Source organism: Balaenoptera ricei, chromosome 12 (genome assembly GCF_028023285.1).
Source record: "Balaenoptera ricei isolate mBalRic1 chromosome 12, mBalRic1.hap2, whole genome shotgun sequence".
NCBI lineage: Eukaryota > Metazoa > Chordata > Mammalia > Artiodactyla > Balaenopteridae > Balaenoptera > Balaenoptera ricei.
The window spans coordinates 49,630,472-49,657,838 of record NC_082650.1 but is presented as its reverse complement, the minus strand read 5'-3'; the positions used below and the strand labels follow the sequence as shown (position 1 = coordinate 49,657,838).

The 27,367-nt window shown below is 39.9% G+C and overlaps 2 protein-coding genes and 1 long non-coding RNA gene across 6 annotated transcripts in view; 2 read left to right on the top strand and 1 right to left on the bottom strand.

The window, feature by feature from the left end:
- The first annotated feature begins 395 nt into the window (after positions 1-395).
- Positions 396-11,018, top strand: GTF3C6 (general transcription factor IIIC subunit 6). 3 transcript variants are annotated; one of them, XM_059941408.1, is made up of 7 exons: positions 396-561; positions 912-992; positions 2,445-2,508; positions 2,615-2,659; positions 4,194-4,307; positions 6,868-6,938; positions 7,471-7,554. In XM_059941408.1, exons 1-6 carry the CDS (start codon positions 445-447, stop codon positions 6,933-6,935), a joined length of 489 nt encoding a protein of 162 aa, XP_059797391.1. In that variant the 5' UTR covers positions 396-444; the 3' UTR covers positions 6,936-6,938; positions 7,471-7,554. The 3 variants fall into 3 exon arrangements, with proteins under 3 accessions (XP_059797391.1, XP_059797390.1, XP_059797389.1); XM_059941407.1 differs by lacking the exon at positions 6,868-6,938 and having other exon boundaries at positions 405-533; positions 2,593-2,659; positions 7,471-11,018; XM_059941406.1 differs by lacking the exon at positions 6,868-6,938 and having other exon boundaries at positions 411-561; positions 7,471-11,018.
- Positions 5,456-12,598, bottom strand: LOC132375986 (uncharacterized). Its single transcript, XR_009506183.1, has 3 exons — positions 12,541-12,598; positions 11,895-12,045; positions 5,456-5,985 (listed from the first exon to the last, which is right to left on the bottom strand). It is a non-coding gene; the product is annotated as an uncharacterized LOC132375986 (long non-coding RNA).
- Positions 12,599-12,648: 50 nt separating this feature from the next.
- RPF2 (ribosome production factor 2 homolog) overlaps positions 12,649-27,367 on the top strand; it is a 40,274-nt gene continuing 25,555 nt past the window's right edge. For both annotated transcript variants that reach the window (XR_009506182.1, XM_059941404.1), the window contains exons 1-6: positions 12,649-12,750; positions 14,712-14,844; positions 15,790-15,827; positions 20,555-20,594; positions 25,281-25,362; positions 26,032-26,108. Coding sequence is in view for 1 of the 2 variants with exons in the window: in XM_059941404.1 (XP_059797387.1) it covers positions 12,728-12,750; positions 14,712-14,844; positions 15,790-15,827; positions 20,555-20,594; positions 25,281-25,362; positions 26,032-26,108 (393 nt within the window). In the remaining variant the exon portion in view is untranslated. The remainder of the gene's footprint in view (positions 12,751-14,711; positions 14,845-15,789; positions 15,828-20,554; positions 20,595-25,280; positions 25,363-26,031; positions 26,109-27,367) is intronic.

The window sequence follows — 27,367 nt, the reverse complement described above, 5'->3', positions numbered from 1 at the left end:
CTCTCCTGGTTGCCTGAAACCCCAGCTCACTTCCTCGCGCAGCGGGCGCCCGATACGTGGAACACTGAGGAGTGCCCTTTACTTGGCTCGTGGAGAACTTGAATTGATGATCAGTGCTCACACGACATTAGGAATTTCTTTCCAAGCATTGTAGGCTGGGGCCACACGAGGCCTCTCCATTTCCCTCGCGCACCGTAGCCTCCTTGCCTGCACCTACTTCATCCCCTCGGCTTCCACAGTGCTTTCGTCCCACCTGGGCGGGGAGCCCGAGGGTTCCCTAGGTCGCGGGACCTGCCCGGCCGGCCCGCCAGGGCCCCGGCTCCGGCTCTCGGGACAGGGACAAGGGGCTCCAGGTGGGCCCGGGAGCCGCCATCTCGCGTGCTGGCAGGAGCAGCGGGCGCGGTCGGAGCCGCGGCGGGGCGGGAGCTGCTGCCCGTACTCAAGATGGCGGCCCCGGCGGGCGGGGCCCACGGCTCGGAGGCCGCGCGGAGGAGCGGCGGCATGGCGGCGGCGGCCGAGGAGCCGAGTCGGGGGTACTGGGACGAGGAGGAGGAGGAGGCAGTGAGTGCGACGGCGGAAGCCCGCGCGGCGGTGGCGAGGGTGGCCGCTCGGCTGTGTGCGGGGAAGGGACTCGCGACGCGGCGGGCGTGCGGGGGCTCCTGGCGGGACAGTGCCCCAGGGCGCGCGGAGCGGCGGGCAGCTGGCCTCAGCCCTACGGCCCACACGGAAGTTCAAGGGGGAAGGAGGGAAGTTACCTTAAATAACGGCGCGCGCTTCCTCTTGTTGAAAGCAGGACCTAGTTTTCACAAAGGTGGGATCGTTGCACTGGGGAGGTTTGGCTTCTCTCGTTAATGCCTGCTTCTTCTTGCACACTCGCAAGCTAGCGCCTTAACGCCTCTCTCTTCCACCAGGAGCAGTTGGTTCTGGTGGAATTATCAGGAATTATTGATTCAGACTTTCTCTCAAAATGTGAAAATAAATGCAAGATTTTGGTGAGTCTTGTAGAATTGGGGGGTTGTTGTAGATTTCCTTAAATTTAAAACAAGAGTGGTGAAATATACCCGTCCCTAAGATTGATATATTAATTTCACGTGAACAAAGCAGTGAACGCTGGAGACAATCACAGAAGTACAGGGGGACTGTGGGAGCAGCTGGGAGAAAGTTAATGCCTAACTCTGCCTGAGTGTCTGCCTGTGTGGCTGGAGAGAGTTAAAAAAATGATTTGGAGGGTTAAAGCATTTTGATATGGAACATTAGGTTTTGAAAAAATACACCGTTTTATATAGTGAGAAGGGTGAGAAAAACACAAAGGGCAGAGAGGATAATTAGATATGCACACAGAGGTTAAACAGATGCAGACTGGTATACATAGAATGGGTAAACAACAAGGTCCTACTGTATAGCACAGGGAACTATATTTCAATATCCTGTGATAAATGATAATGGAGAAGAATATGAAAAAATGTATATATGTATAATTGAGTCACTGCTGTGCAGCAGTGATTACACAACATTGTACTTCAACTATAGTTCAGTAAAAAATAAAATTAAAAAAACTTCAAAAAATAAAATAAAATATGGAAAACAGACAAAAATAGTGTGGAGAAGGGAGAGAGAATACCTATTAAGAAAGGACTTCAGAGACCTCACACTGTGCTGTTGACTTGAACTATGGTATCGTGAGTTACCATCTGTTTTATCTTTAAAATCTTTTGAGCATTTTTGACAAAACTTCCTTTGTTCTTACTTTATCTTGAAGAGGATGTTGATTGAAATAGACCTTGCTACTTGGGTATGAATTAAGTAGTTTTCAGTTTGTAGCTGCTGTGATGAGAGCAGTTTTAGCTTATCTTTTACTTGCTAGGACAAGAAGCTCCAGAGGTTCCCCAGCTTTGGAAATCAGTCTCCTTGGTAGCAAGGTTTCATGTAAAAGTCTTGTTCTTTTTTTGCCACGCCACATGGCATGTGGGATTCGGGATCTTAGTTCCCTGACCAGGGATCGAACCCGTGCCCCCTGCAGTGGAAGCGCAGAGTCTTAACCGCTGTACCACCAGGGAAGTCCCTTGTGCTTTCTTTTTTAAATTGAGAAATAATTGACATATAACATTATACTAGTTTCAGCTGTACAACATTTTCAATATTTGCATATATTGTGAAATGATCACCACAATGTCTAGTTAACACCCATCACTACACATCGTTACAATTTTTTTTTCTTCTGGTAAAAACTTTGAAGGTTTACTCTCTTAGCAATTTTCAAATATAAAGTACAGTATTATTAACTACAGTCACCATGATGTTCTTAAACATCCCAGGACTTATTTATTTTATAACTGGAAGTTGGTATCCTTTGAGCCCCCCCTTCACCCATTTCACCCATTCCCCCCACCCCCAAGGCTTTTTCTAATGATGATTTTTTTTAATGATCCTATATTCTGTTGTAGGGAATTGATACTGAGAAGCCCATTCTGCAAGTGGACAGCTATGTCTTTGCTGGAGAGTATGAAGGTAGGAGGAAGTCAGAGAGATGAAACTCCCTTTTTTTTTTTTATATGCCTTTCAGAGAAAGTAGCTCTGTTACTTCTCAACAAGTTGCCTTCATGTTTTTCTGCAGACACTCTTGGGACCTGTGTTATATTTGAAGAAAATGTTGAACATGGTAAGTGATTGCTATGTTGACTCAACTCTTTTTACTATGAAATATTTCAAACATACTTATGTATGGTGGATATTAAAATTATAAGATCTCATGTACCCCTTGTCTAGCTGTATCAAATCCTCCCGTTTGGTTAGGTAGTTAAAAAACATTCCACATACCTTTGAAGCCCCTTGTATACCCCTCTCCAAACCTACTCCCTTCCTCTGTCTTCAGAGGTAATCACTCTCCTGAATTCAGTGCTTTTCTTTCCTATACCTGATTTTATATTACATATGTATGTATCTGCACACAATAAATAGCACTTTCTGTGTATTTTCACACTTGATATGTTATAGCATATTATACATATTATTCTATATCTTTTTTCAATTAGAGATGTTTCGAGATTTATACGTGTTGATATATATGTGTTTTTCCTGTTGCTTAAGATTCTATTTGTTACTATACCACAGTTTATTCTCCAATTAATGGACATGTAGGTTGCTTCCATTTTTACCAGTAATTATTAATAACTACTAAAATTTATTGAGTGCTTTCTGTATGTCAGGCACTGTTCTAGGTGCTATAAGTATTAACTCATTGAATCCTCACCACAAGTCTATCAGGTAGATGCCATTGTTATCTTCATTTTGTATTTGAAGAAACTGAAGCACAGAGAGGTAAATAACATTCCCGAGGTCATACACAAAATAAGAGGCAGAGCCAGGATCTGAGAGCCCAGGTGGTCTGCTCCAGAGCCCATTTTCTTAATTATGCTTATTAACTCACTACAGAAATGCTGCCATGAATATTTTTATGTTTCCTTGTGCATATCTGTAAAAATGTCTCTCAGGTATACGCTTAGAAAAGGAACTGCTAGATTGATGAGTGTGTGTACTAGATTCAACCATATGAAATTACCAATTTGGTCCGCAGAGCGACAGTTGCATGTGGTTGAACTTAATAGATGTCACTGTGTTGCTTTCTAAAGTGTAGTATCAGCCACACAGTGGCAGGGTGTGGAAGTTTTCCGTGTGCTTCGCATCCTTAGCACAGAGCCTCATCCTCCCTCCTGCCTACGCCCACGGTTTTTATAAAGCTGTGACCCCCAGCAGCAGCATGGCAGCAGTTTTTTTCTCATCTTCTTTCATGATCGGTAATGTTCCCCACTCCAGTCCGGCTTCAAGCAGTAGGTCTGCCTTTGGTCCTTCACTTTGAGTGGCAGAATTTTCGACCTCATTACCCTGTAAGGCCAAATTCCTGGCCCCCCCTTTGCTGCTTCCGGGCTGGAGCCTAATAGGCCCATAGCTTTAATCTCGCTTTGTGTTTCTATCTCCTGGAGATGTTTGTTGTCTTTGAGTTCACTGTGCCCTCGGTTCCTATGTATTTTATCTGATATTTCTCTGTGCTTGGAGCTGGAGGAATGAGTTAAATCTTGAACTTACTACACTATCTTGACAGGAAGTAGTTTAACTCTCTAAACTGGAATCATTGAGGCTTAACATGATTATTTGATGGCATCAAGCAGTATAATAGTGTTCATTTTACATTCTAGTGGATGCAGAAGGCAATAATAAAACAGTGCTAAAATATAAATGCCACACAATGAAGAAGCTCAGCATGACAAGAACTCTTCTGACAGAAAAGAAGGAAGGAGAAGAAAACATAGGTTAGTTCACTTAGTTCTCTGAAAATCGGTGATTTAGTATTGGCTTTATGAAACACTGCTGCCAGGATGTTCTTTGTACTTTATAGTAATAACTATATGTGATCGGTAAAGTATATTAAAATTGAGGGTACTCCATGAAAAGTACCAAGCATAGATTTAAAATTTAGTTGAATTCTCACATAGCAAGGGGCACTGGAGACATATAAGAAATTTCTATCTTCTTTGCATTGGAAACGATTGTGAGGAGTTTGTCAAGAAACTTGACATGATTTCAACACCAGGGAATTCAGCACCTACTTCTCTCTCTCTCTCTGTCTCTCTCTCTCTCATTAAAACTTCTTTGTAAGTGCAGAAGATATGATGATAGCATTCCCAAGGAGTAACCCAAGGAGTAACCCCATAGGATCTCCTGAACTTTTGGCAGATGCAGTAACCTTCCCCAAGATGCTCACAACTGGAAGAAGCTGGCTTTACATGTGGGAGGGGCTCTAGGACCACAGTTGTTAGTCCCGTGTCTCGTTCTTAATAAGCATCCATTTAGCCTTCTCCAGCTGCTCGTCATCCCACACTAGAGACCTTAGGCCAGTGCTTCTTGCACCCATAGCAGGCACATGTTTGTGGAGATGAACAAATAAACACTTGGTGGTTTAAAAGCCCATTGCTCACCACACCAACCTCTTTCTCTTGCCCTAGGGAATTTGGGACATGGTCCGAATAAAGGTGTTTGTCCACCAAAAAAAAAAAAGGCTTATTGCTCAAAGACATATTTGAAACTCTAGTAAATGAGACCCTATTGATGAATATTCATGGTTTGATTTATTGTATTTTAAGGAATAAACATTTGAAGGTACATTAATCATTTAGAAATTAATTATACCAGCTACACATGACTATATAACAAATCTTTGTTCTTATATATTCCACAATTATCCCTTTTTTTAGGCACTCCAAAAATAATAGGAAGAAGTAGGCACTTGAAGTTCTAGAATGAATTCGAAAGGCAGATACAGATCAGATAGCTTAGCTGTCATTTAGATATTCTTTTTAAAGGAAGTTATATAATTTCCTCTCCTATAGTCCTTAATAATCTAATAGACCTTTGGGAAGATTTGGGTGTATCTTTCAATCAAATAAATTAGTAACCAACTATTCAAGGCTGTATTGGTTATCTGTTGCTGCATAAAAAGTCACCCCTAAACTTAAAGGCTTAAAACAACAACAGAACACCATCTTACACGTTTCTGTGAATCAGGAATTGGGGAGCAGCTTAGCTAGGTTGTTCTGGCTGGGGTCTCTCATGAGGTTGCAGTCATTGTGTTGGCTGGGCTGTAGTCATCTGAAGGCTTGAGTAGGGCCGGAAAATCTAATTGTAAGATGGCTCACTCACATAGCTGGTGAGTTTGTGCTGCCTGTTAGCAGGAGGCCTCACTTCCTCACCTCCTCACACTACTGTCTGAGTGCCCTCCTGACACGGCAGCTGGCTTTCCCAGACCAAGTGATCCTTAAGAACAAGGTAGAAGCCACAATGTCTTTTATGAACTATCCTTAGAAGTCACATTCTGTCATTTCTGTGATATCCTATTCCATGTGGGAGGGGACGACACAGGGGTGTGCATGTCAGGAAGGTGAGGATCATTGGGGACCATCTTGGAGGCTGGCTGCCAAACATGGCAAGATGCTGGAGGCAGAACAAAATAGACAGGAGATGTGGTCCTTACTTTCTAGGAACTTGTACTCTAAAGCAAATCACATTGAAACAGACATGGATGACTATGACTCGACACCCCTTTCACTCATTTTAAGTATCTGTTATGTGCCAAGTATGCTAGATAACAGAGTAGGCTTTAGGATGGCTTTGAGGTTTTGAACTTGGTGACCAGGAGAATGACGTTATAGCAAGAAAAAAATATGAACTCAATAATTGAAGCTGAACTGGAGGGAAAGAACAAATCGATTTTTGAAAGAGGGAGACTTTATAGTAGTAATACATGAGAAAAGATATGGGATCAACAGTAAGGATGTTTCAACAAACAGCTGCAGAGGAGTTAGTTTATGATGGGGGATAGGAACAGATGGATGCGTGAACAGGGTGACAAGGTAGGTTGGTATATCTTACAGATACCTAATGGAACTTTGAAGATACGAGTAAACAGCTTGGGCTATAGGAATTGAGGATCCATTGAAAATACTTGACTGAAAGGGTCATAAGGATGAAAGAAAAAAATGGCTAGCATTATTGGAGCAATTTTTTTTTTAAGATTTATTTATTATTTTGTTTATTTTTGGCTGTGTCAGGTCTTAGTTGCAGCATGTGGCATCTTCGTTAAGGCATTTGGGATCTTTCGTTGCGGCGCGTGAGCTCTTCGTTGTGGTGCACAGGCTTCTCTCTAGTTGTGGCGTGCAGGCTCCAGGGTGCGTGGGTTCTGTAGTTTGCGACACGCAGGCTCTAGTTGAGGCGCGCAACCTCAGTAGTTGTGGCATGCGGGCTTAGTTGCCACGCGGCATGTGGGATCTTAGTTCCCTAACCAGGGATCAAACCTGTTTTCCCCTGCATTGTAAGGAGGATTCTTTACCACTGGACCACCAGGGAAGTCCCTGGAGCAGTTCTTGATTATGGGAGTTCATTGACAGGTAAGGGCTTTGACTGTGAGTATGGAAAGGAACAAAAAATTTTTTTCAAGGGTTTTTTTTGGAGAGGTGTCTTATTCCACAGTTGGATTTTTCAACTCAAAATGACAAATAAATGTTGACTCAGAAGATGATAGAGTGGTATCATCCATTGTATTATGAAAACTGAATGGGTAAGGAGAAAATTGTAGGGAAGTGACAAAATTTTCTTCAAGACAAAAGATGGCAGTGGGAGCTCAGTTATCTCTCAGAATGAGTTGGGAATTGGACTCTGGGAAAAGGGCTTGGAATAGTAACTGAAGTTGATTACTTTTAGTGATTTTGATGATGCATACCCTATAGGCATTCCTAGGTCTCCATGTAAGATGGAAATTACATGATCATTTATCAGTAGGTACAGGCACCATGTTCCTTTCTTTACGTTGGGGTTTTATTTTGATAAATATTCATATGAACATTTAAATTAAAAATATATGTAAGTAACTGAAATTCCTTTTTCATGTTTCTTGGTTTGTCCCCCTGCCTCCTACATTAGGTGGTGTGGAATGGCTGCAAATCAAGGAAAATGATTTCTCCTGTAGACCCAACATGATTTGTAGTTTTCTGCATGAAAATGAAGAGGATGAAGTTGTAGCTCCAGACCCAGATAAATCTTTGGAGTTGGAAGAGCAAGAGATTCAAATGAAAGATAATTCAAACCTGAGTTATGAACAGGAGAAACCACCGAACTTGGATATAGAGGATTCTGGTCCTCTTATTGATATCCCTTCTGAGACAGAAGGCTCTGTTTTTATGGAAACTCAAGAAACTGCCTTAGAAATCACTCCTAGATGAAATGTTTCTCATAAAAACTAGTCATGAACTTTTTAGAGTTTTTATATAAAATAACTGGCTTTGTAGTTTTCAGTTCACAATTTTATTATTTTTGTTGGCTATATACACATTTCCAATTATAATATAGTTTAATATACTAGAATCATTAAGGACCAGATATGAGTTTTTAAAAATATGGTTTCAATGACTATAGGGACCCTTCTGTGATGAGTCCTTTAAAATGGGGGTTTTACTAAGGTAAGTGTGAGTTTCTATTGCAGCCATCACAAATTACCACAGACTTAGTGGCTAAAGTGTATTAAGCTACATAAGTGTATTATCTTATAGTTTTGTAGGTCAGCCATCTGATATGGGTCTCACCTGGGCTAAAATCAAGGTATTTGCAGAGCTTCATTCTCTTCTGGACGTGGCGTGGGGGACTCCATTTCCTTGTTCATTCAGTTGTTGGTAGAATTCAGTTCTTTGCAGCTGAAGGATCACGGTCCCATTTCCTTGCTGTTGGCTGAGAGCCATGCCCAGCTTCTAGAGGCTGCCTGCATTCCTTCACTCATGGTCCCCTTCTCTTCAAAGCCAGCAATGGTCAAGTCCCTCTCAGTCTTTGAATCTCTCCTGCTTCTTCCATAATCTTATTGATGATGGACCCTTCTGCCTTCTTTTAAAGGTCCATTTGATTACACTGGGCACATATGGGTAACTTCCCTATTTTAAGGTCTATAACCTTAATTCCATCTGCAAAGTCCCTTTTGCCATGTAATTTAAACAGGCATAAAACTGAGAATTATGGCATGAAAATATTTAGGGGGCCATTTTCCAGTCTACCAAAGTCAGTATTACTCCTGAGAATAGAAAAAGAATTCAGAAGTGCTTAAGGGTGAAGGTACAGTTCTGATATTCCAGCTGTAATTTCACTTCTTTCCCACTGAAGAAAGATGATTGGAATTCAGCTGTAACATTCTACAATGTTATGGTGATAACCTAGATCTACCCTAGCTTGTATTTTTTAAGTAGTCACAAACTTTGATACAGGTTGAACTATATGAAATTACCAATATTTGTTTCTACAGAACTCTGCAATTTTATATGGTTTAACCTGGTACTAATAAGTTAAAACACTCCTCACGTTAATTATATCTCACAACTGTTGGAGGTGTAACTTTGTTGTGACAGATTAAAGAACTAATGTTCTAGGATGAGGAATTTTTTCCTTCAGTAGGTTTTGTAAATTTTTACTGTTTATTTGGAAAACAAACTTACCCTGATTAAAAGCATTTCCAAATCATAAGTGTGTATCCTCCCAATTTTTATATGACTTTAGTGTCAGCTTTTGTTTAATCAAAAGCTTATTTTTTTCTACCAAATGGTATGAAGTCTCTATGTGGAGAGACTGCTAATTACTTGAGCCAGCATCTGGTCTTCCTTTATTTCTTTGTAACAGAATCCCAGAATTTATTCAGGTTAGCAGTGTGCCCAGCTTTCCTCATATATATGAAAGTGGCCGTATTATCTAGATGTTAGTTCTTCCCAGCTTGATCTATACTTTCAATGCAATCCAAAATAAAATCACAGCAAGGTTTTTATGGATATTGTCAAACCAACTCTAAAGTTTATATGGAGAGGGAAAGACCCAGAATAGCCAATACAATATTGAAGAACATAGTAGGAGGACTTCACGACTTACTATAAAACTACAGTAATAGAGACAGTGGGAACTGCTGAAAGAATAGACAAATAGGTCAATGGAAGAGAATAGAGAGCCCAGAAACAGACATACATATAGTAAACTGATCTTAGATCAAGGAGCAAAGGCAATACAATGGAGCAAAGATAGTCTTTTCAATAAATGGTCCTGGGACAACTGAATATCCATATGCAAAAGAATGAAGTGGGACCCCCCCCCCATCTCTACTATATATATATATATTTATTCAAAATGGACCAAAGGTCTAACTGAATGTAAGAGCTTAAAATGATAAAACTCTTTGAAGAAAATATAGATATAAATCTTTAGAGACTTCACTGGTGGCCCAGTGGTTAAGAATCCGCCTGCCAATGCAGGAGACATGGGTTCAGTCCCTGGTCCAGGAAGATCCCACATGTTGCAGAGCAACTAAGCCCGTGTGCCACAGCAACTGAGCCTGCACTCTAGAGCCTGTGAGCCACAACTACTGAGCCTATGCACCACAATTACTGAAGCCTGCATGCTCTAAGGTCTGCGTGCTGCAACTATGGAAGCCCACGCGCCTAGAGCCCGTGCTCCCCAGCAAGAGAAGCCACCGCAATGAGAAGCCCGCGCACCACAACGAAGAGTAGCCTCTGCTCACCTCAACTAGAGGAAGCTGGCGTGCAGCAACGAAGACCCAATACAGCCAAAAAAAAAAAAAAAATCTTTTATTATGTTGGATTAGGAAATGGCCTCTTAGATGTAACACGAAAATTGCAAGCAACGAAAAAAAAAATGGATATATTGCACTTCATCAAAATTGAAAAGTTTTTCGCTTCAAAGGACACTATCTAGAAAATGAAAAAGCCTATTCAATTGGAGAAAATATTTGCAAATTATATATCAGATAAGGGACTTGTATGTAGAATATATTGGAAACTATTACAACTCAACAATAAAAAGACAACCCAATTTAAAAATGAGCAAAGATTCGAATAGACATTTTCCTGAAGAAGGTATACAAATGGCCAATCAGCCCATGGAAAAAATGCTCAAAATCGTTTGTCATCAGGGAAATGCAAGTGAAAACCACAATGAGATACTACTTTACACCTGCTAGGATGGCTTAATGAAAAAAGATGGACAATAGCAAATTTTGGAGAGGAATGGAGAAGTTGGAACCTGTGATTAATAGAATAATGCTCTCCCCAAAAGATGCCCATGCCTAAACTCAGGGATCTGTGAATATGTTACCTTAATTGGCCAAAGGGAATTTGCTATATGATTAAGTTAAGGATCTTGCGATGGGGGTTATTATTGTGGATTATCCAGTTGGGCCACATGTAATCACACGGGTTTTATAAGAGGGATTCAGAAGTGTCAGAGTCAGAGAAAAAGAAGTTGTGGCAGTAGAAACAGAAGTTCAAGTGATGCCTTTTGAAGATGGAGGAATACCAAGGAATGCAAACAGCTTCTATAAACTGGAAAGGCAAAGAAACAGAGTCTCCCTGGAGCTTCTGGGGGAATGTAGCCCTACTGACAACTTAATTTTAGACGTGTAAAACTAATTTTAGGCTTCGGGCTTCTAGAACACTAACATAATAAATTTGTGTTATAACAGTAAATTTGTGGTAATTTGTTACTGCACCAATAGAAAAACCAATTCCAAACCCTCTTACATTGCTAATGGAAATGTAAAATGGTGCAAACAGAAAATAGTTTGGCAGTTCCTCAAAATGTCAAACATAGAATTACCACATGCAGTTCTACTCCTAGAGAACTGAAAACAAAAGTCTACACAAAAACTTGTACATAAATGTTCAAAGCAGCATAATGCATAATAGTACAGAAGTGGAAACACAAGTGTTCATAAATTTTTGAATGGATAAACAAACAGGGTATATCCATAGAATGGACTATTATTCAGTCCTAAGTAAAGAAATTAATGTACTAAGAATGAAGTACTGATACATGTTACAACACATATGAACCTTAAACATGAACACTTATGAACATAGTAAGTGAAATAAGCCAGATACAAAAGGCCACATATTGTATGAAACCATTTATATGGTATGTTCTCAATAGGCAAATCTATGGAGACATAGATTAGTGGTTGCCAGGGGTTGACAAGGGTGGAAAGTGGAGAGTGCTACTGGGTTATGAGAGGGGTGATAAAAATGTTTTGGAATTAGATAGTGGTGATGGATGTACATCTTTGTGAATACACTAAAAACCAAGAAATTGTACACTTTACGGGGTAACTTATGGTATGTGACGTATACGACAACTTAAACATTGGGGGGAAAATAACGATCAGAAGTGTTATTTTCTGCATACATTTTATGTGCCAGGCACTGTGGCAGTTATAAACTCTGTTTATAAACTCTGCCTCACTGATCTCACAGTTTTGTCAACAGTGCATATTTCACATTGATAATTTTAGTGACTATGTGAGTACCTACCATGCCACCAACCTTTCTAGCATCCTGGAGGATTCCCAGATGAATAACACCTGGTCCCTGAATATCTGAGTCCAGGTATACACATGAGACAGGCTGGGACCTGGGACCATTTCCTGCAGTGCTGCAATGCTTGCACCTAAACAAACGTCTCCTGGAGTAACAAAATACAAAGAAACTATAAGAGACTAAAAATATGTGCATGCACAGTTGGGGCAAATTATGGGCAAGAAATAAAAAGATCAGAAAAACCCCATTGCCACTTCTGGAGAGCTGGGAGCAAAGGGAGCAAAAGCAGGGTACTGCCCATGCCCCCTGCAACCAACACCACCAAATGCATGAGCAAACCACCTAAGCTACCCCTCCAGCCCACCCCTGGACACACCCTACCCTCACCCCATATAAGGAACCAGCTCACCTGCGCCCCACCCTCTACCTTCGGGAACTAGCAAGGGAACCTGTTACTTGGTTTTGCTCCTTCCTGCAGCCACAGAAGCCCCCAAAAAGCCTTGTCTGAATTTCTTGACTGGCCTCTTACCCATTTCTATTGATTGGGGAAGGCCAAGAACCCTGGTCTATCACACACAGGTGTGTACATCAAGCTCCAAGAGGAGCCTGTTGATTTCCGGAAAAGAGCCAAGACAAACACCTGTAACCAAGGAAACAGAGCGCTATTTCATCCGAAACGGCCGCCAGCGCCTCCAAGCATCCACGTCGTTAGCGGTGCCAGGAAGTGACGTCACGCCCAAGTTCCGGTTCCGCCTCGGTCGACGCGCTGCCGTATCTCCTGTAACCCTGCGGTACACGTGCGTGCGCCAGGTGGTCGCTGCGGTAGCATGGACGCTTTGGATCGAGTTGTGTAAGTGCAGTGGGTTCTTTCCCCGGGTAACGTTGGGGAGAAGGGCCTCTGTAGCGGGACGGAGGAATAGCGTCCCTGCCTCCCACTCCTCCTGACCGCCCACGCTCTTTCCTCGCACCCGTTGCCACTCCGTGAGGATGTATCCACTAGTTTGGGTCTCCGTGTGTTGGGGCGGCCTGCGGGGAGACGGAGAGCAGGGAAGGCCGTGTGTGGGAGCCGCGGCGTGGAGGTGGCACCGAGGCGTTGGCCGCTTTTATCCTAGACAATTAGGAGTGTCTCGGCTTCCGCAGAAGTGAGAGGAAGGTGGGAGAGGTGTTCTGGCCACAGAACACCTGAGTGAGGTGCTCTGAGCACAGGCCTGGGAATGTGACAGATTTAGGTGACAGTCCGGGCCCGTCCACTTAAAGCTATGCGACTGGGCCATTTAGTCTCCGTAAGTCTCAGTTTACTCTGTAAAATAGCGTTCATAATAGTCGTACTTCATAGAACTGTGAGGAATATTTGCGAGAATGTATGTAAAGGCTTTGCGGCAGCACGTAGAGATGCTCATTAGCTTTTTTTCTTTTTCCCAAACTTGTACACTTCTGAGTTATCCTTGGGTAATGTCTGCCGCAATGTCTTGGGTAATGTTAGTCCAGAAAATGTTTATCGATCTCATAAATAGTTCTGCTGTTATTTGCTATGGTTTTCTTGCGTTTTACCTGGGTTAACGTAATCAAAAGGACAGATTATTCTTTTGGTGATTAAATTAGGGATTTTTGCACATGTGCTGAATATTCCTCTGCAGGTGTGGGGACCGCAAAGATGAGTAAGACTAGTTTACTGTGTCATTGTGGGACAAACAGCTAATAAAACGTACAAGGTGTTATTTGCATTAGTTGCTGGTTAGTCAGAAGCAATAAAGTACATGGAATAAAAAACATACAGCACTTTTATTGGGTTATAGACACACTAACTCTCTCTTGGTTTGACTTAAAAAGTACTGTGTATCTTTATCAACCAATAAATGATTAGAAGCTTTAAATGTGCTTGACATTTTATCTGGTGAATTTTTAAAGTCTGCATGGTAAAGTAAGTTTGTGTATATTATTTTTCTTTTACTTCACGAAGCGTCCACGGGACCGGAAGGAGGGAGGGTCATAGTTATTTAAGAGAAGAGGAATTATTTCAGTAGATGGCAGAGAACTGTTGGAAAATCAAGATTCTCACTGTAGTGTAAGCAGAGGTGAACAGAGTGTATAAAAGCGTTCTACTCCTGCTGTCACATCATAAAATCAGAATAATGGATTTGTTTTCCCTTCATATCTTGCAGAGTGATTGGTCTAGGTTAGTTTTTTTTTTTTTTTAATGCCTTTTTAATTTTTTGGCTGCGTTGGGTCTTCGTTGCTGCGTGCGGGCTTTCTCTAGTTGTGGCGAGCGGGGGCTACTCTCCGTTGCAGTGCGCGGGCTTTTTATTGCAGTGGCTTCTCTTAGTTGCAGAGCACAGGCTCTAGGTGTGCAGGCTTCAGTAGTTGTGGCTCGTGGGCTCTAGAACGCATGCTCAGGAGTTGGGCGCACGGGCTTAGTTGCTCCGCGGCATGTGGGGTCTTCCCGAACCAGGGCTCGAACCCGTGTCCCCTGCATTGGCAGGCGGATTCTTAACCACTGTGCCACCAGGGAAGTTCTATCTCTTTTTTTAAATAAAAGGTTTAGAAAACAGTAATAAAAGAATGCTGGGAATATAAAAATGGGAGTCTTTTTAAAGACTGTATCTAATAAAATTAACACTTATTTAACAGTAATAACTGAATATCTTTTACTAATATTTCCCTAAAAAGTGAGATTTTGTTTATTGATGGAATCCTAACTGATAAATGTCATGTAATGTCTCTGTTGATTTTTAAGAATTTGCACATAAGTCATGGTTTTGTAATATGAGGAAAATGTTCTAAGATGTTATGAATTGTGATTTTTCCGAATAGAAAGCCCAAAACAAAAAGAGCCAAGAGATTCCTTGAGAAAAGAGAACCGAAACTCAGTGAAAATATTAAAAATGCTATGCTGATTAAAGGGGGCAATGCAAGTTCAACAGTGACACAAGTACTTAGAGATGTGGTACGTATATATATACTTTTTAAATGGTGTTGAAATTATTTTAGGAAATTTTTAGTATACTAGTTGGGCTGCCTGAGAAACACATAGATAAATTTGGCTTGCCTTAAGAAATACTAGCCTTAGAGAAAAGCTAACGTCTCACCAAGGCACTGACTACTGGTTTTCCTTACAGCAGCTAGTTCCCTTAGTAAATTTCACCTGATTTCAACTACTAGCATTTGATTTACTCACATTTCAGGAACATATCTAATTTGTAAAATGAGGTAACTGCATATTACTATCTATTTATTCTTTCAACAATACCAATTACTGTGCTAGGTGCTAGGAATTAATAGTTACATAAGACACAGTCTTTCCCTTCAGTGAGCTTAGTGAGGAAGACATAAGTAAAAGTTAACAGCATTGTGAATGAAGTGCTGTGCTGGAGGTACACACAGGGTAGGATGGGAGGCTGAGTTAAAATCCCACGGGGGTTGCCACACACAGGATGGGCTTCCTAGAGATGACACTTAAGTTTCATTTTGAAGGAGGAGTTGGAACAAGAAGGAGAAAAGGAAGAGGAAGAGAAGGGCTTCCAAGGCTGAGGAAAAAGCTTGTGCAAGAGGGCGTGTGAATGAGCATGATGCATTTGGGGAACTGCAGATAATTGGGGATGGCTAAAGGAGAGTGGGCTAGATGAAGCTAGAATTTAAGGAAATGAAGGGAATCATTTAAATTGAATAGAATATTGAAAGGGCATAGAAATTTTTAATTAGGAAAGTCCCAGCTAAGAACATTAAGCTCGTGTTGCAAGTTATAAGTGATCAAAAGGGAGCCATGCAGAAGATAGCAGAATAGGATTCAGGGACCAGGATAATCTTGTATAATGACTGTTATAATGCTTGATTTTTACCTCTGCTTTTCAGAATGTGTTTTGTTTTGAAAGCTATAAATTATGTTTTACAGTATGCACTGAAGAAACCATATGGAGTCCTGTATAAAAAGTAAGTCATGATTTCTTTTATTTCACTTATTATATTGTTTTGTTATAAAAGTAACAACCAACCACTTTATGGGAGATTTAGAAAAATATATATTTTTTTAATAAATTTATTTATTTTATTTTTGGCTGCGTTGGGTCTTCGTTGCTGCTCGCGGGCCTTCTCTAGTTGCGGCGAGCAGGGGCTACTCTTCGTTGCGTTGCATGGGCTTCTCATTGCAGTGGCTTCTCTTGTTGAGGAGCACAGGCTCTAGGCGCGCAGGCTTCAGTAGTTGTGGCACATGGGCTCAGTAGTTGTGGCTCGCGGGCTCCAGAGCGCAGGCTCAGTAATTGTGGCGCACGGGCTTAGTTGCTCTGTGGCATGTGGGATCTTCCCGGACCAGAGCTCGAACCTGTGTCCCCTGCATTGGCAGGCGGATTCTTAACCACTGCGCCACCAGGGAAGCCCCAGTTTTTTCATTAATATCCTTTTTGTCTTCCAGGATCCCACATTGTGTTCAGTTGTCACATCTCCTTAGTCTCCTCCAGTTTGTTACAGTTCCTCAATCTTTCCTTGTCTTTGATGACCTTGACACTTTTGATGAGTGTCAGTTATTTTGTAAAATATCCTTCAGTTTGCTCTTAAGTTTCTCATGAGTGGATTGAGATTATGCATTATGGGCAAGAATGCCACAAAAGTGATGTGCCTTTTTCAGTAAATCATACCAGGGAGTACATGATGTCTTATTACTGGTGTTGTTAACCTTGGTTAAAGTGATGTCTGCTGGGTTTCTCCACTAAAAAGTTTCTATTTTCCCCTTTGTAATTAACAAACGTTTAGAGGAGATAGTTAGAAACTGTGCAAATAATCCTATTTCTCCTCAAACTTTTGCTTATTCATTTTAGCATTCATCAGTGGATCTTGTCTACAACAGTGATTACTGTGGTGTTCTAGTAGTGGTTTTTGATTTCTCTTATTCCCTCTACGTTTATTAATTGGAATTCTGTAAGGAAAATCTGTCCCTTTTCCTCCATTTGTTTAATTACTTATTTATGTCAGTGTGGACTTACAGATATTTATTATGTTCTTTGGGGTTATAATCCAGTGCTGCCATGATTTATTTATTTATTTAATTTTTGGCTGCGTTGGGTCTTCCTCGCTGCACACGGGCTTTCATTAGTTGTGGCGAGCAGGGGCTACTCTTTGTTGCGGTGCGCGGGCTTCTCATTGCGGTGGCTTGCCTTTGTTGCGGAGCAGGGGCTCTAGGCTCTCAGGCTTCAGTAGTTGTGGCACGCAAGCTCAGTAGTTGTGGCACATGGGCTTAGTTGCCCCACGGCATGTGGGATCTTCCCGGACCAGGGCTCGAACCCTTGTCCCCTGCATTGGCAGGCAGATTCTTAACCACTGCGCTACCCGGGAAGTCCTGTCATGATTTATTTTGTTGCATAAATTGTTCTCCATTTGGCCATTGGGATCTCTGTCAGGTTGGCCTTTCAAAGTGCCCCCTGTGTTTCAGCACTTCCTTTCTGGCACCACAAGATGCTCTGGGTTCATCTTGTAGTTTTCATTGCCACAGCCCTGGAATCAGCCCTGGTTCCATATATTGGAGACTGATAATTTAGAAACAGGTCTGGGCACTAAGTATGCTCAATTGCTACTGGAGTGTCATTGTCTCTAGGTCCTCTCAGCAGACAGAGCTTGAAAATAAATATTATGTACATTAACCTATGCATGTACGCACGTCTATATTTGTTTATATTTATTTATATATTAAAAAACCCTGAGTTGATACTGATACTTCCTAAAAAATCATGAGTGCATACTAGTGCTTCCGATTCCAGTCGAATACCAGAGACTTCATTCTAGCCTTTCTCCTTTTCTTCTTTGTTTCTTCTATCTTCTGACAGTAAGAAACCTTGCCTTTGTTACAATATATTTACTTATTTGTGTAATTCTAGTAGTTTCAGAATTTCTAACCTTATAAGAAACAATTTTACTAACTAGAGTATGGAATTTGTGTGCAGTTCTTTTTGTCTTTAACCTCACAATATGCAGTAAAAATATTGTTTTCCAGTGTAAGTCAGGTTAGGTTATTTTTGCCCCTTCAGTGTGGTTGTGTTATTCATTTATACTGTAGTTAAGGTCATTTATTACAGTCTGTATTCTATTTTGGGTTTTCTATCACTTCCTGGTTGTTGTTTTTTTAATTTATGTATGTAAAACTTACTGTTTGTGGTGTATACTTTCATGGGTTTTGACAAATACATTGAGTTGTGTCTGCCACTGCAGTCATGGTACAGAAACAATTTCATTATTCTGACAATTCTTTTGTGCCTTTTACATTTGTCTTGTAAGCATTTTTCTATTGATAGGTGTCCTTTAGATATTATTATTATTATTATTATTATTAATTAATTTATTTATTTTATGGCTGTGTTGGGTCTTCGTTTCTGTGCGAGGGCTTTCTCCAGTTGCGGCGAGCGGGGGCCACTCTTCATCGCGGGCCTCTCACTGTCGTGGCCTCTCCCGTTACGGAGCACAGGCTCCAGACGCGCAGGCTCAGTAGTTGTGGCTCACGGGCTTAGTTGCTCCGCGGCATGTGGGATCCTCCCAGACCAGGGCTCGAACCCACGTCCCCTGCATTGGCAGGCAGATTCTCAACCACTGCGCCACCAGGGAAGCCCCTAGATATTATTTTTAATGCTAGTATAATGCCTATAAATGGTTATACTAAAATTTACTTCACTGTTCCTTAATTTGAGGAAATTTTGATTTCCTTTTTTGCTGTTGTTTTTCTTATAAATAATGCTAAAATGGCCATTTTTACACAAATGAGTTCTTCTTTTGTATTAGTTCCTACGTGAGATTTCTAGATGTGAGATTACTGGGTATAGCTTCATGCCCAATCTAGCATATTAACAGTAGTGCTTTTTGAGAAGTTTGGCAGAGTAAAATGTACGAGTTTCATGGGTCTCTACCTACTTTTGGTTTGTTTTTTAAAATTAAGAAGTGAAAATTTTGTTTAAACTTGCATTTTCCTTATGCTTCCAACAGGTCATATTTGCTTATTTGTGAATTGCTGTTAGTAATTTTTTATTAATTTTTTATTAATTGTTAGTAATTACTGCAGTAATTTTTCCTGATTTGTTTGTCTTACATCATTTTTTTAAATACTTTTTTTTGTTTTTTACTGATTATAGAAGTAATATATATTTATCTTAGATAATTGGGATAAGAGTAAATAATCACCCATAGATAAGTGCTATGTATATTTTCTCCTCATGCAGTTTTATATCTATATATCTTTTTCTTTGAACAGAATTGAGATCATGTGTGTATGATTTTATTTCTCTTTAAATTCATAAAAATTATGAACTGTTTTATACTTTACTTACATGACTAAAAATCCAAAAATATACAGTGAAGATATAAACACACACACTTCCCAGAACAGCCACTATCATTAGTTTCTTATATATCTTAACAGAATTTCTTTATGCATATTTAAGCAAATAAAAATACGTAATCTTATTTTTCTCCCTTTTGCATGAAAGATAGCATTCTGCGTTTCTCTACCCACTGTTTCTCCATGTCCACTACTACTATTCCTGGTCCAACCCACCATTTTTTTCTTTCTCTCCTGGATTACTGTGATAGCTCCGTACTAACCCCTTCACTCTTGCTGTGCTACATTCCATCCTTATATAGCAGACAGAGCAGTCCTTTAAAAATAACATTTGGGGCTTCCCTGGTGGCACAGTGGTTAAGAATCCGCCTGCCAGTGCAGGGGACATGGGTTCGAGCCCTGGTCCGGGAGGATCCCACATGCCATGGAGCAGCTGGGCCTGTTTGCCACAACTACTGAGCCTGCACTGTGGAGCCTGTGAGCCACAACTACTGAGCCCACACGCCACAACTACTGAAGCCTGTGAGCCTAGAGCCCGTGCTCTGCAACAAGAGAAGCCACCACAATGAGAAGCCCGTGCACCGCAACGAAGAGTAGTCCCCGCTCGCCGCAACTAGAGAAAGCCCGGGGAAAGCAGCGAAGACGCAGCGCAGCCAAAAATAAATAAATAAAATAAGTAAATTTAAAAAAAAAGAACATTTGAATCCAATCATATCACTGTCTTGCCTAAAACCCCCCAGTGCTTCCCGTTACTCTTTTAATAACTTACGTTCCTTACCTTGACCGACAAGACCCTACATATTCTGGCCCAAGTCTACATCTTTGACCTCATACCCCACTGTTAACCCTTTGTTCACTAAGCTCCAGTGACATTTGTTGTCTTTCTGTTTCTTGAATAGTCTAAGCTTGTTTCCATCTCAGAATCTTTTTCTTATTCTGTTTCCTTTTCCTGGAATACTCTTAACCTCAAAACTTTTCCATGGCTAACTACTCATTTATCAGGTTTCAACTCAAATAATCATTTTCCATTCTTCACACTAACACAGTGCCCTATTTTATTTTTGTCACAACAGATATTACTTTTTGAAATTGTTCATTTTTCCTCTAGAATGTAAGCTCCGTGAAAGCAAGGATCTTGTTTGACATGGTATTATGGTATCCCTAGCTCCTAGAACAGTGCCTGGCACATAATAGGCACTAAATAAATATTTGAATGAATAAATATTCTTCCAGCTTCTTGTTTTTGATCATCTGAATATAAAATTATCTTTACTTAATATTTATTGTTATGGGTGAATTACTTATTAAGATTATTAAAATCAGGGTCACTTTTTTTTAATATTAGGAAAAATATTACAAGACCATTTGAGGATCAGACATCATTGGTAAGTATAAGAATCTTTCTGATTTAAGAAGGCATATAAGTGATTATTCAAACTAATTCATTTAATTTAATAGTACTCCTCATTTATGATTTTGAATTAGAAATCATCCTATGTGAGGGAATTTTGATGCAGAATGCAGGGGAAATAAGACTTTTATACTTTCAAAAAGATGACTATAGAGCTTACATTTCACTGTGAATGTTATGTATTCGCTGCAAGTATATTGATAGAATTTTTAAAAATTGAATTACATTTTAAGTGCATAATTAATGGATTGTCAAAAGGAAGCTTGTTATGGATCTATTTTTATTTATTTATTTATTTTTATATTTTTTATTTTTGGCTGTGTTGAGTCTTCATTTCTGTGCGAGGGCTTTCTCTAGTTGTGGCAAGCGGGGGCCGCTCTTCATCGAGTTGCGCGGGCCTCTCACTATCCCGGCCTCTCTTGTTGCGGAGCACAGGCTCCAGACGCTCAGGCTCAGTAGTTGTGGCTCACGGGCCTAGTTGCTCTGCGGCATGTGGGATCTTCCCAGGCCAGGGCTCGAACCCGTGTCCCCTGCATTAGCAGGCAGATTCTCAACCACTGCGCCACCAGGGAAGCCCTATGGATCTATTTTTTTTTTTTTTTTTTTTTTGTTTTGTTTTTTTTGTTTTTTTTTTTTCACACACACACTGTATTTTATTTTTACAAGAGATAAATCGACTGACACCAAGCATTGTACATGGATGACCACAACAAAAGCAACAATGATTGCAATTACCAAACATGAAACACACTCATACTATGTCATAGTATTGACATTCAGTCCAGTAATCCTCCACTGTAACAGCTCCTTTACTTTGCAGTGAAAATTGATTTGTATATTCTTTGCCTCTGAGTCCGTGTGGAATTTTTTTTTTTTTTTTTTTTTTTTTTTTTTTTTTAAATTCAGACAGAAAGTCACAAAAATTATACTCATCCTCATCAGTTCACTCAGTCTGGATCTATTTTTATAGAGCAAGTTTGATTTAAGAAAATTTTACTTTTCTTTTTCTGAGTATTTTTAGAACAAGAAACACTACCCAAATGATAACTAACAATTGTCAGTTGCTTTACTAGAGTTAATCAAATTCCCGTTTGAGTGTATTGGCAATCAAAACTAAATGAAAAAGTCTAGTGAATGAAATCAGAAGATAAAAGGTGGTATATAATAAATGGTGAATGATGAGTGGACTTTGAGTATGTGATGATATTAGTTTCTTACTAAAGAAAATCTTAAGGGAATACGTGGATTAAACTATTTAAGTTGACTTTAAAAAAATCAGAACATGATTATGTTCTCTTGACAGGAACGCCATTGCTTGTTCTTTTAGTGAGTTTAAAAGAAAAAATTTTTGAAAAGAATCTCAATAACTAATTAGAAAACTGAAATTGAGCATCTTATCCTAATTTGGCAACTAACTGCGTTGAAAATTATATTAAGAAAATATTGTCAAAATAAATAGCTTTTTAAATAAAATTGCTTTTATCATAGTCTTGGGTTTTTCACTGTCATTTGTTGAAGAGATCTTGAAAGTAAAAATGGAGGGTCTAACCCAGAAATCTCTCTCTTCCACATGTGACTTATCCAGGGCTGATTTTGTTTTGTGACACCATGGTGCTTTCAGTTGAGTGACCACTTTGTAGAAGTGTTATGTTGTAGAATCTGTAGCATTCTGTACTTTTTTTTCAATCCAGTGTCGATATGACAGCTTTTCTTATACTTAAAATTGTGGCATTTCCTCTCTTTGATCTCCCACTTCCAGAGACAGGAGATATTTCATTGGCTGTAATAAATCTCAGAACACTAGAACTCAGAATGGCTGTGGAAACAGTGATCATGTTGGAAATTTGGTTGAATTCCTCCTCCTGACTGCCCATCCCCCAATAGCACATTTCTTATGCTGTAATCTTGGAACTGTGCTTTAGCACAAGAGTTAGCAAATATACCTCCTGTGGGCTAAATCCCTGTTTCTGTGAGGACCACAAGCTAAGAATGGTTTTTACATTTTTAAAGTTTTTTTTTTTACACCATATAAAAAGTCTAAAATATATACTATCTAGTCTTTTGAAGATAATTTGTCTACTCTTGCTGTAGAATTTTAACAAAAAGTGGACTTTATGGAGAAGGATGACAGATGAGTACTATATATATGTGAAAGGTAGTTTATGGAAAGCTTTGGGGTGTTAACATGAGAATGTAAAAAAAATTTTTTTAAGAAAGGATTTTCATTGATTTGGACATTTAAAAAACATTTTTAACACCTGCTTTGTGCCCGACACAGTGTAAGTTGCTTTCACATATGACGTGTCACGTGGCCCTTGCAGATTTTTTCAGGAAGTGTTATTGTCTTTGATTTACACATGATAAAACTAATTCTCAGAAAGGCTGACCAGATCCCATAGCAAATGGCAAAGCCAGAATTCTTGGACTTTCTGACTCTGTATCCTCTACACAGGGAGTGGATAGGCAAGTAGGTAGTTGTTTGTTCCTATTTGCTTCTGCTTAAACACTGGAATGAATGATAACCAAACGAGGGGCCCATACCTCAGGGATCTTGCACTCAATAAAGAAAAGTTGAGGATTATGGTTGCTTCGAATGTTCTTTAACATTTTTGTCATTAATTTAGGAAGCTTTTCCAACTGTGCTAGAACTAGACTAGAACACATTCAATCTAATTTTTGTGCTAAGATTGGGAATCTCAATAAACTGAATCAAAGTATGTGGGATATAAAGTATAGGCACTAGTGTAGAAGGAGCTGTCCAGGATTGAAACGCCATAATTGTGTTTCCATCCCTCTCAAATCTGTAATAGAAGTCAATATTTTTGAGAGCCAGATGGAGGAGATATCTCTTACTGGTAGGAACATCATAGATCTGTCAGTCAGTCCTGGCTTGGTACATAAAATGGAACTAGTCACAGCTGGGATGGTGTGGAGATTCTAGGGCAAGATTCCTGTGTGGATGAAGTTTGCAGTGAAAAGTAGTTATATGCATGGTAAACTCATGAGTACAGTTATAAACATCCAAAGGAACCATATTGATTAATTCATGTAAGTCCCCAGTGTATTCATGTGTGTCCTTTGAGTGAAGGCTTTTGTTCAGCAAGTGGAATACTTGGTGTGCTATTCCAAAATAACTGCGTAGCTGAAAATAAAAGGCCTTTTTAAATTTATTAACCTAATAGTTTTCATATATTTTTAGTCTTAAACTTACATCTTTTCCCTAAGTACCCCAAATCAGAAAATTTGAAGTAAAAAGCTACAAATAAAGTCCTTTTTCTTTGTTTATTCCTATCTAGTTCATTAAGTCTTCTTTAATTTCCACTGAAAAAAACTGATGTACATTTTGTTTTTAGTTGAGAGGTACAATTCTTTTTCTTTTTTTAAAATTAAAGTATAGTTGATTTACAATGTGTTAGTTTCTGGTGTACAGCAAAGTGATTCAGTTTTATATATATTCATTTTCATATTCTTTTCTATTGTGATTTATTATAGGATATTGAATATAGTTCTGTGTGCTATACAATAGGACCTTGTTGTTTATTTTTCCAGTAACATGTTAAGAAAAACCTGAACGAACTTCTTGGCCAACCCAATATATATAGTAGATTGTATCTGCTAATCCAGACTCCTAATTTTCCCTTCCCCACCCTCTTTCTCCTTTGGTAATCATAAATTTGTTTTCTGTACCTGTGAGTCTGTTTCTGTTTTGTAAATAAGTTCATTTGTTCCACATATAACACATATATATCGTATGATAAGTGATATATTTTGTCTTTTTCTGTCTGACTTCACTTAGTATGATAATCTGTAGGTCCATCCATGTTGCTGCAAATGGCATGATTTCATTCTTTTTTTATGGCTGAGTAGTATTCCATAGTATAGGTATGTATCACATCTTTTTTATTCATTCATCTGTTGATGGACCTTTAAGTTGCTTCCATGTCTTGGCTATTGTAAACAGGGCTGCAGTGAACATTGGGGTGCATTTGAATTATAGTTTTGTCTGGGTATATGCCCAGGAGTGGGATTGCTGGTTCATATGGCAACCCTATTTTTATTTTTTAAGGAACCTCCGTACTGTTTTCCATAGTGACTGCACTAACTTACATTCCCACCAACAGTGTAGGTAGGAGGGTTCCCTTTTCTCCACACCCTCTCCAGCATTTGTTACTTGTAGACTTTTTAGTGATGGCCATTCTGACTGGTGTGAGGTGGCATCTCAGTGTAGTTTTAATTTGCGTTTCTCTAATAGTTAGTGATGTTGAACATCCTTTCACGTGCCTCTTGGCCATCTGTACATCTTCTTTGGAGAAATGTCTATTTAGGTCTTCTGCCCATTGTTTGATCAGGTTGGGTTTTTTGTTATTGAATTGTATGAGCTGTTTGTATGTTTTGGAAATTAAGCCCTTGTCAGTCTCATTGTTTGCAGATATTTTCTTGCAGTCCGTAGGTTGTCTTTTTGTTTTATTTATGTTGATCAGTTCTAGTAGTGTTTGTGTGGAGTCTTTAGGGTTTTCTATATATAGTATCGTGTTATCTGCGTATAATGACAGTTTTACCTCTTCCTTTCCAGTTTGGATACCTTTTATTTCAAAGAGGTACAATTCTTAAGGTTCTTACATTTATGCATTGATTGAAGGAGATTTCTTTGGTTTTACAGGAATTTTTTTCAAAGAAGTCAGATTGTTCTTTATTCATGTTTGGCTCCCATAATAAGAAGCGGCCAAATAATCTAGTAATAGGTAAATATCATTTACTTTTTAATACTTTTATTTTATAGAGTCAGTTCTGTGACTCAGATTAATTGATGGTATTGAGGATTCAGGAGTAGCCAGTAAGCACTAAGCTAGTTTTTAATTTTCCTTGTGAGTGTGAATAAAATTTGTTTTTACCTACCAGTCTTCAGGTAAAGAAGGGGCATGTAAATATCACCCTACCTCAAGTTGTAGAAGTTTTTCAAATATAAAACATATATCCTAAATCAGTATTAGAGTTAGAAAAAAAGTAGCAGCATACTTATGCACACAAATTAACCCTTCCCTAATAAATACCTGTATAATGAATACATTTGAAAATAAACCCTTGCCCTGTACTGTGCATTGAGGCTTGGGCTGGCATGCTCACTGGCTTAGGTAAAGCTCTTTACCCTCCGTGGGCCTTTATTTACTCTTCTGTAAAGTAAGGGAGTTTGGCTAAGTGATCTTTTAAGATCCTTTCTAGGTCCAAAGTTGCAACAATACATTCTAGGTAGAGTTGAAAATTTAAGAAAGAAGGAACATGTTTGGGAGGTTTAAGGAGAAAGAAAAGAGGCAGATATTAGGACATTTTGAACACGCAGATAAGTAGGTGAATATAAGGCAGCTGTTTGGGAAAAAAATAAATCGTTAAAAGAAAATGTATTTTCCTTCTAGGTCGTATGTATGACTACCATGTGCTGGATATGATTGAAGTAGGTATCGAGAAGTTTGTCTCCCTTAAAGATATTAAGGTAAGATACTGATCATAAAAATAAGCTTTTTTTTTTTTATTTTTTAATTTGTTTATTTATTTATGGCTGTGTTGGGTCTTCGTTTCCGTGCAAGGGCTTTCTCTAGTTGCGGCGAGCGGGGGCCACTCTTCATCGTGGTGCGCGGGCCTCTCACTGTCGCGGCCTCTCTTGTTGCGGAGCACAAGCTCCAGACACGCAGGCTCAGTAGTTGTGGCTCACAGGCCTAGTTGCTCTGCGGCACGTGGGATCTTCCCAGACCAGGGCTCGAACCCGTGTCCCCTGCATTGGCAGGCGGATTCTCAACCGCTGCGCCACCAGGGAAGCCCAAAAATAAGCATTTTATAACGTTGCTCTTGGGCAGTAGTGACATCTTGTGGTGAAGAGTAAAGATACAGTTTTGTAACTTAAATAAGAAAGAACTTTGGTTTTATTCTAGTGTGCTCTAAACTAAAAAGCACAATTTCATTTTACCTTTAAAAAGAGGGAGGGCTTCCCTGGTGGCACAGTGGTTGGGAGTCTGCCTGCCAGTGCAGGGGACATGGGTTCGAGCCCTGGTCTGGGAAGATCCCACATGCCACGGAGCAACTGGGCCCGTGAGCCACAATTACTGAGCCTGCGCATCTGGAGCCTGTGCTCCGCAACAAGAGAGGCCGCGATAACGAGAGGCCTGCGCACCGTGATGAAGAGTGGTCCCCGCTTGCCACAACTAGGGAAGGCCCTCGCACAGAAATGAAGACCCAACACAGCCAAAATAAATAAATAAAATTTAAGAAATAGGTCCACTCATGACACCCCAATCCACTTTTAAAAAATCTGCCTGCCAATGCAGGGGACACGGGTTCGAGCCCTGGTCTGGGAAGATCCCACATGCCGCGGAGCAACTAAGCCTGTGAGCCACAACTACTGAGCCTGCGCGTCTGGAGCCTGTGCTCCGCAACGGGAGAGGCCGCGACAGTGAGAGGCCCGCGCACTGCGATGAAGAGTGGCCCCTGCTCGCCACAGCTGGAGAAAGCCCTTGCACAGAAACAAAGACCCAACACAGCCAAAAATAAATAAATAAATAAATAAAATTTATTAAAAAAAAAAAAGAGGGAGATGTTTACAGCTTATAACACATATGTAGGCAGTTAGACTTCAGAGTCGTTACTAACTCTTGTCTAGGCCCATAGTTGAGATGCTCTCCTCTCCCTCTGAATTATCACAGCACCCATTTTATGGAACCTCAGAAATACCACAAGTTTCTTTCTTTCTTTTTTTTT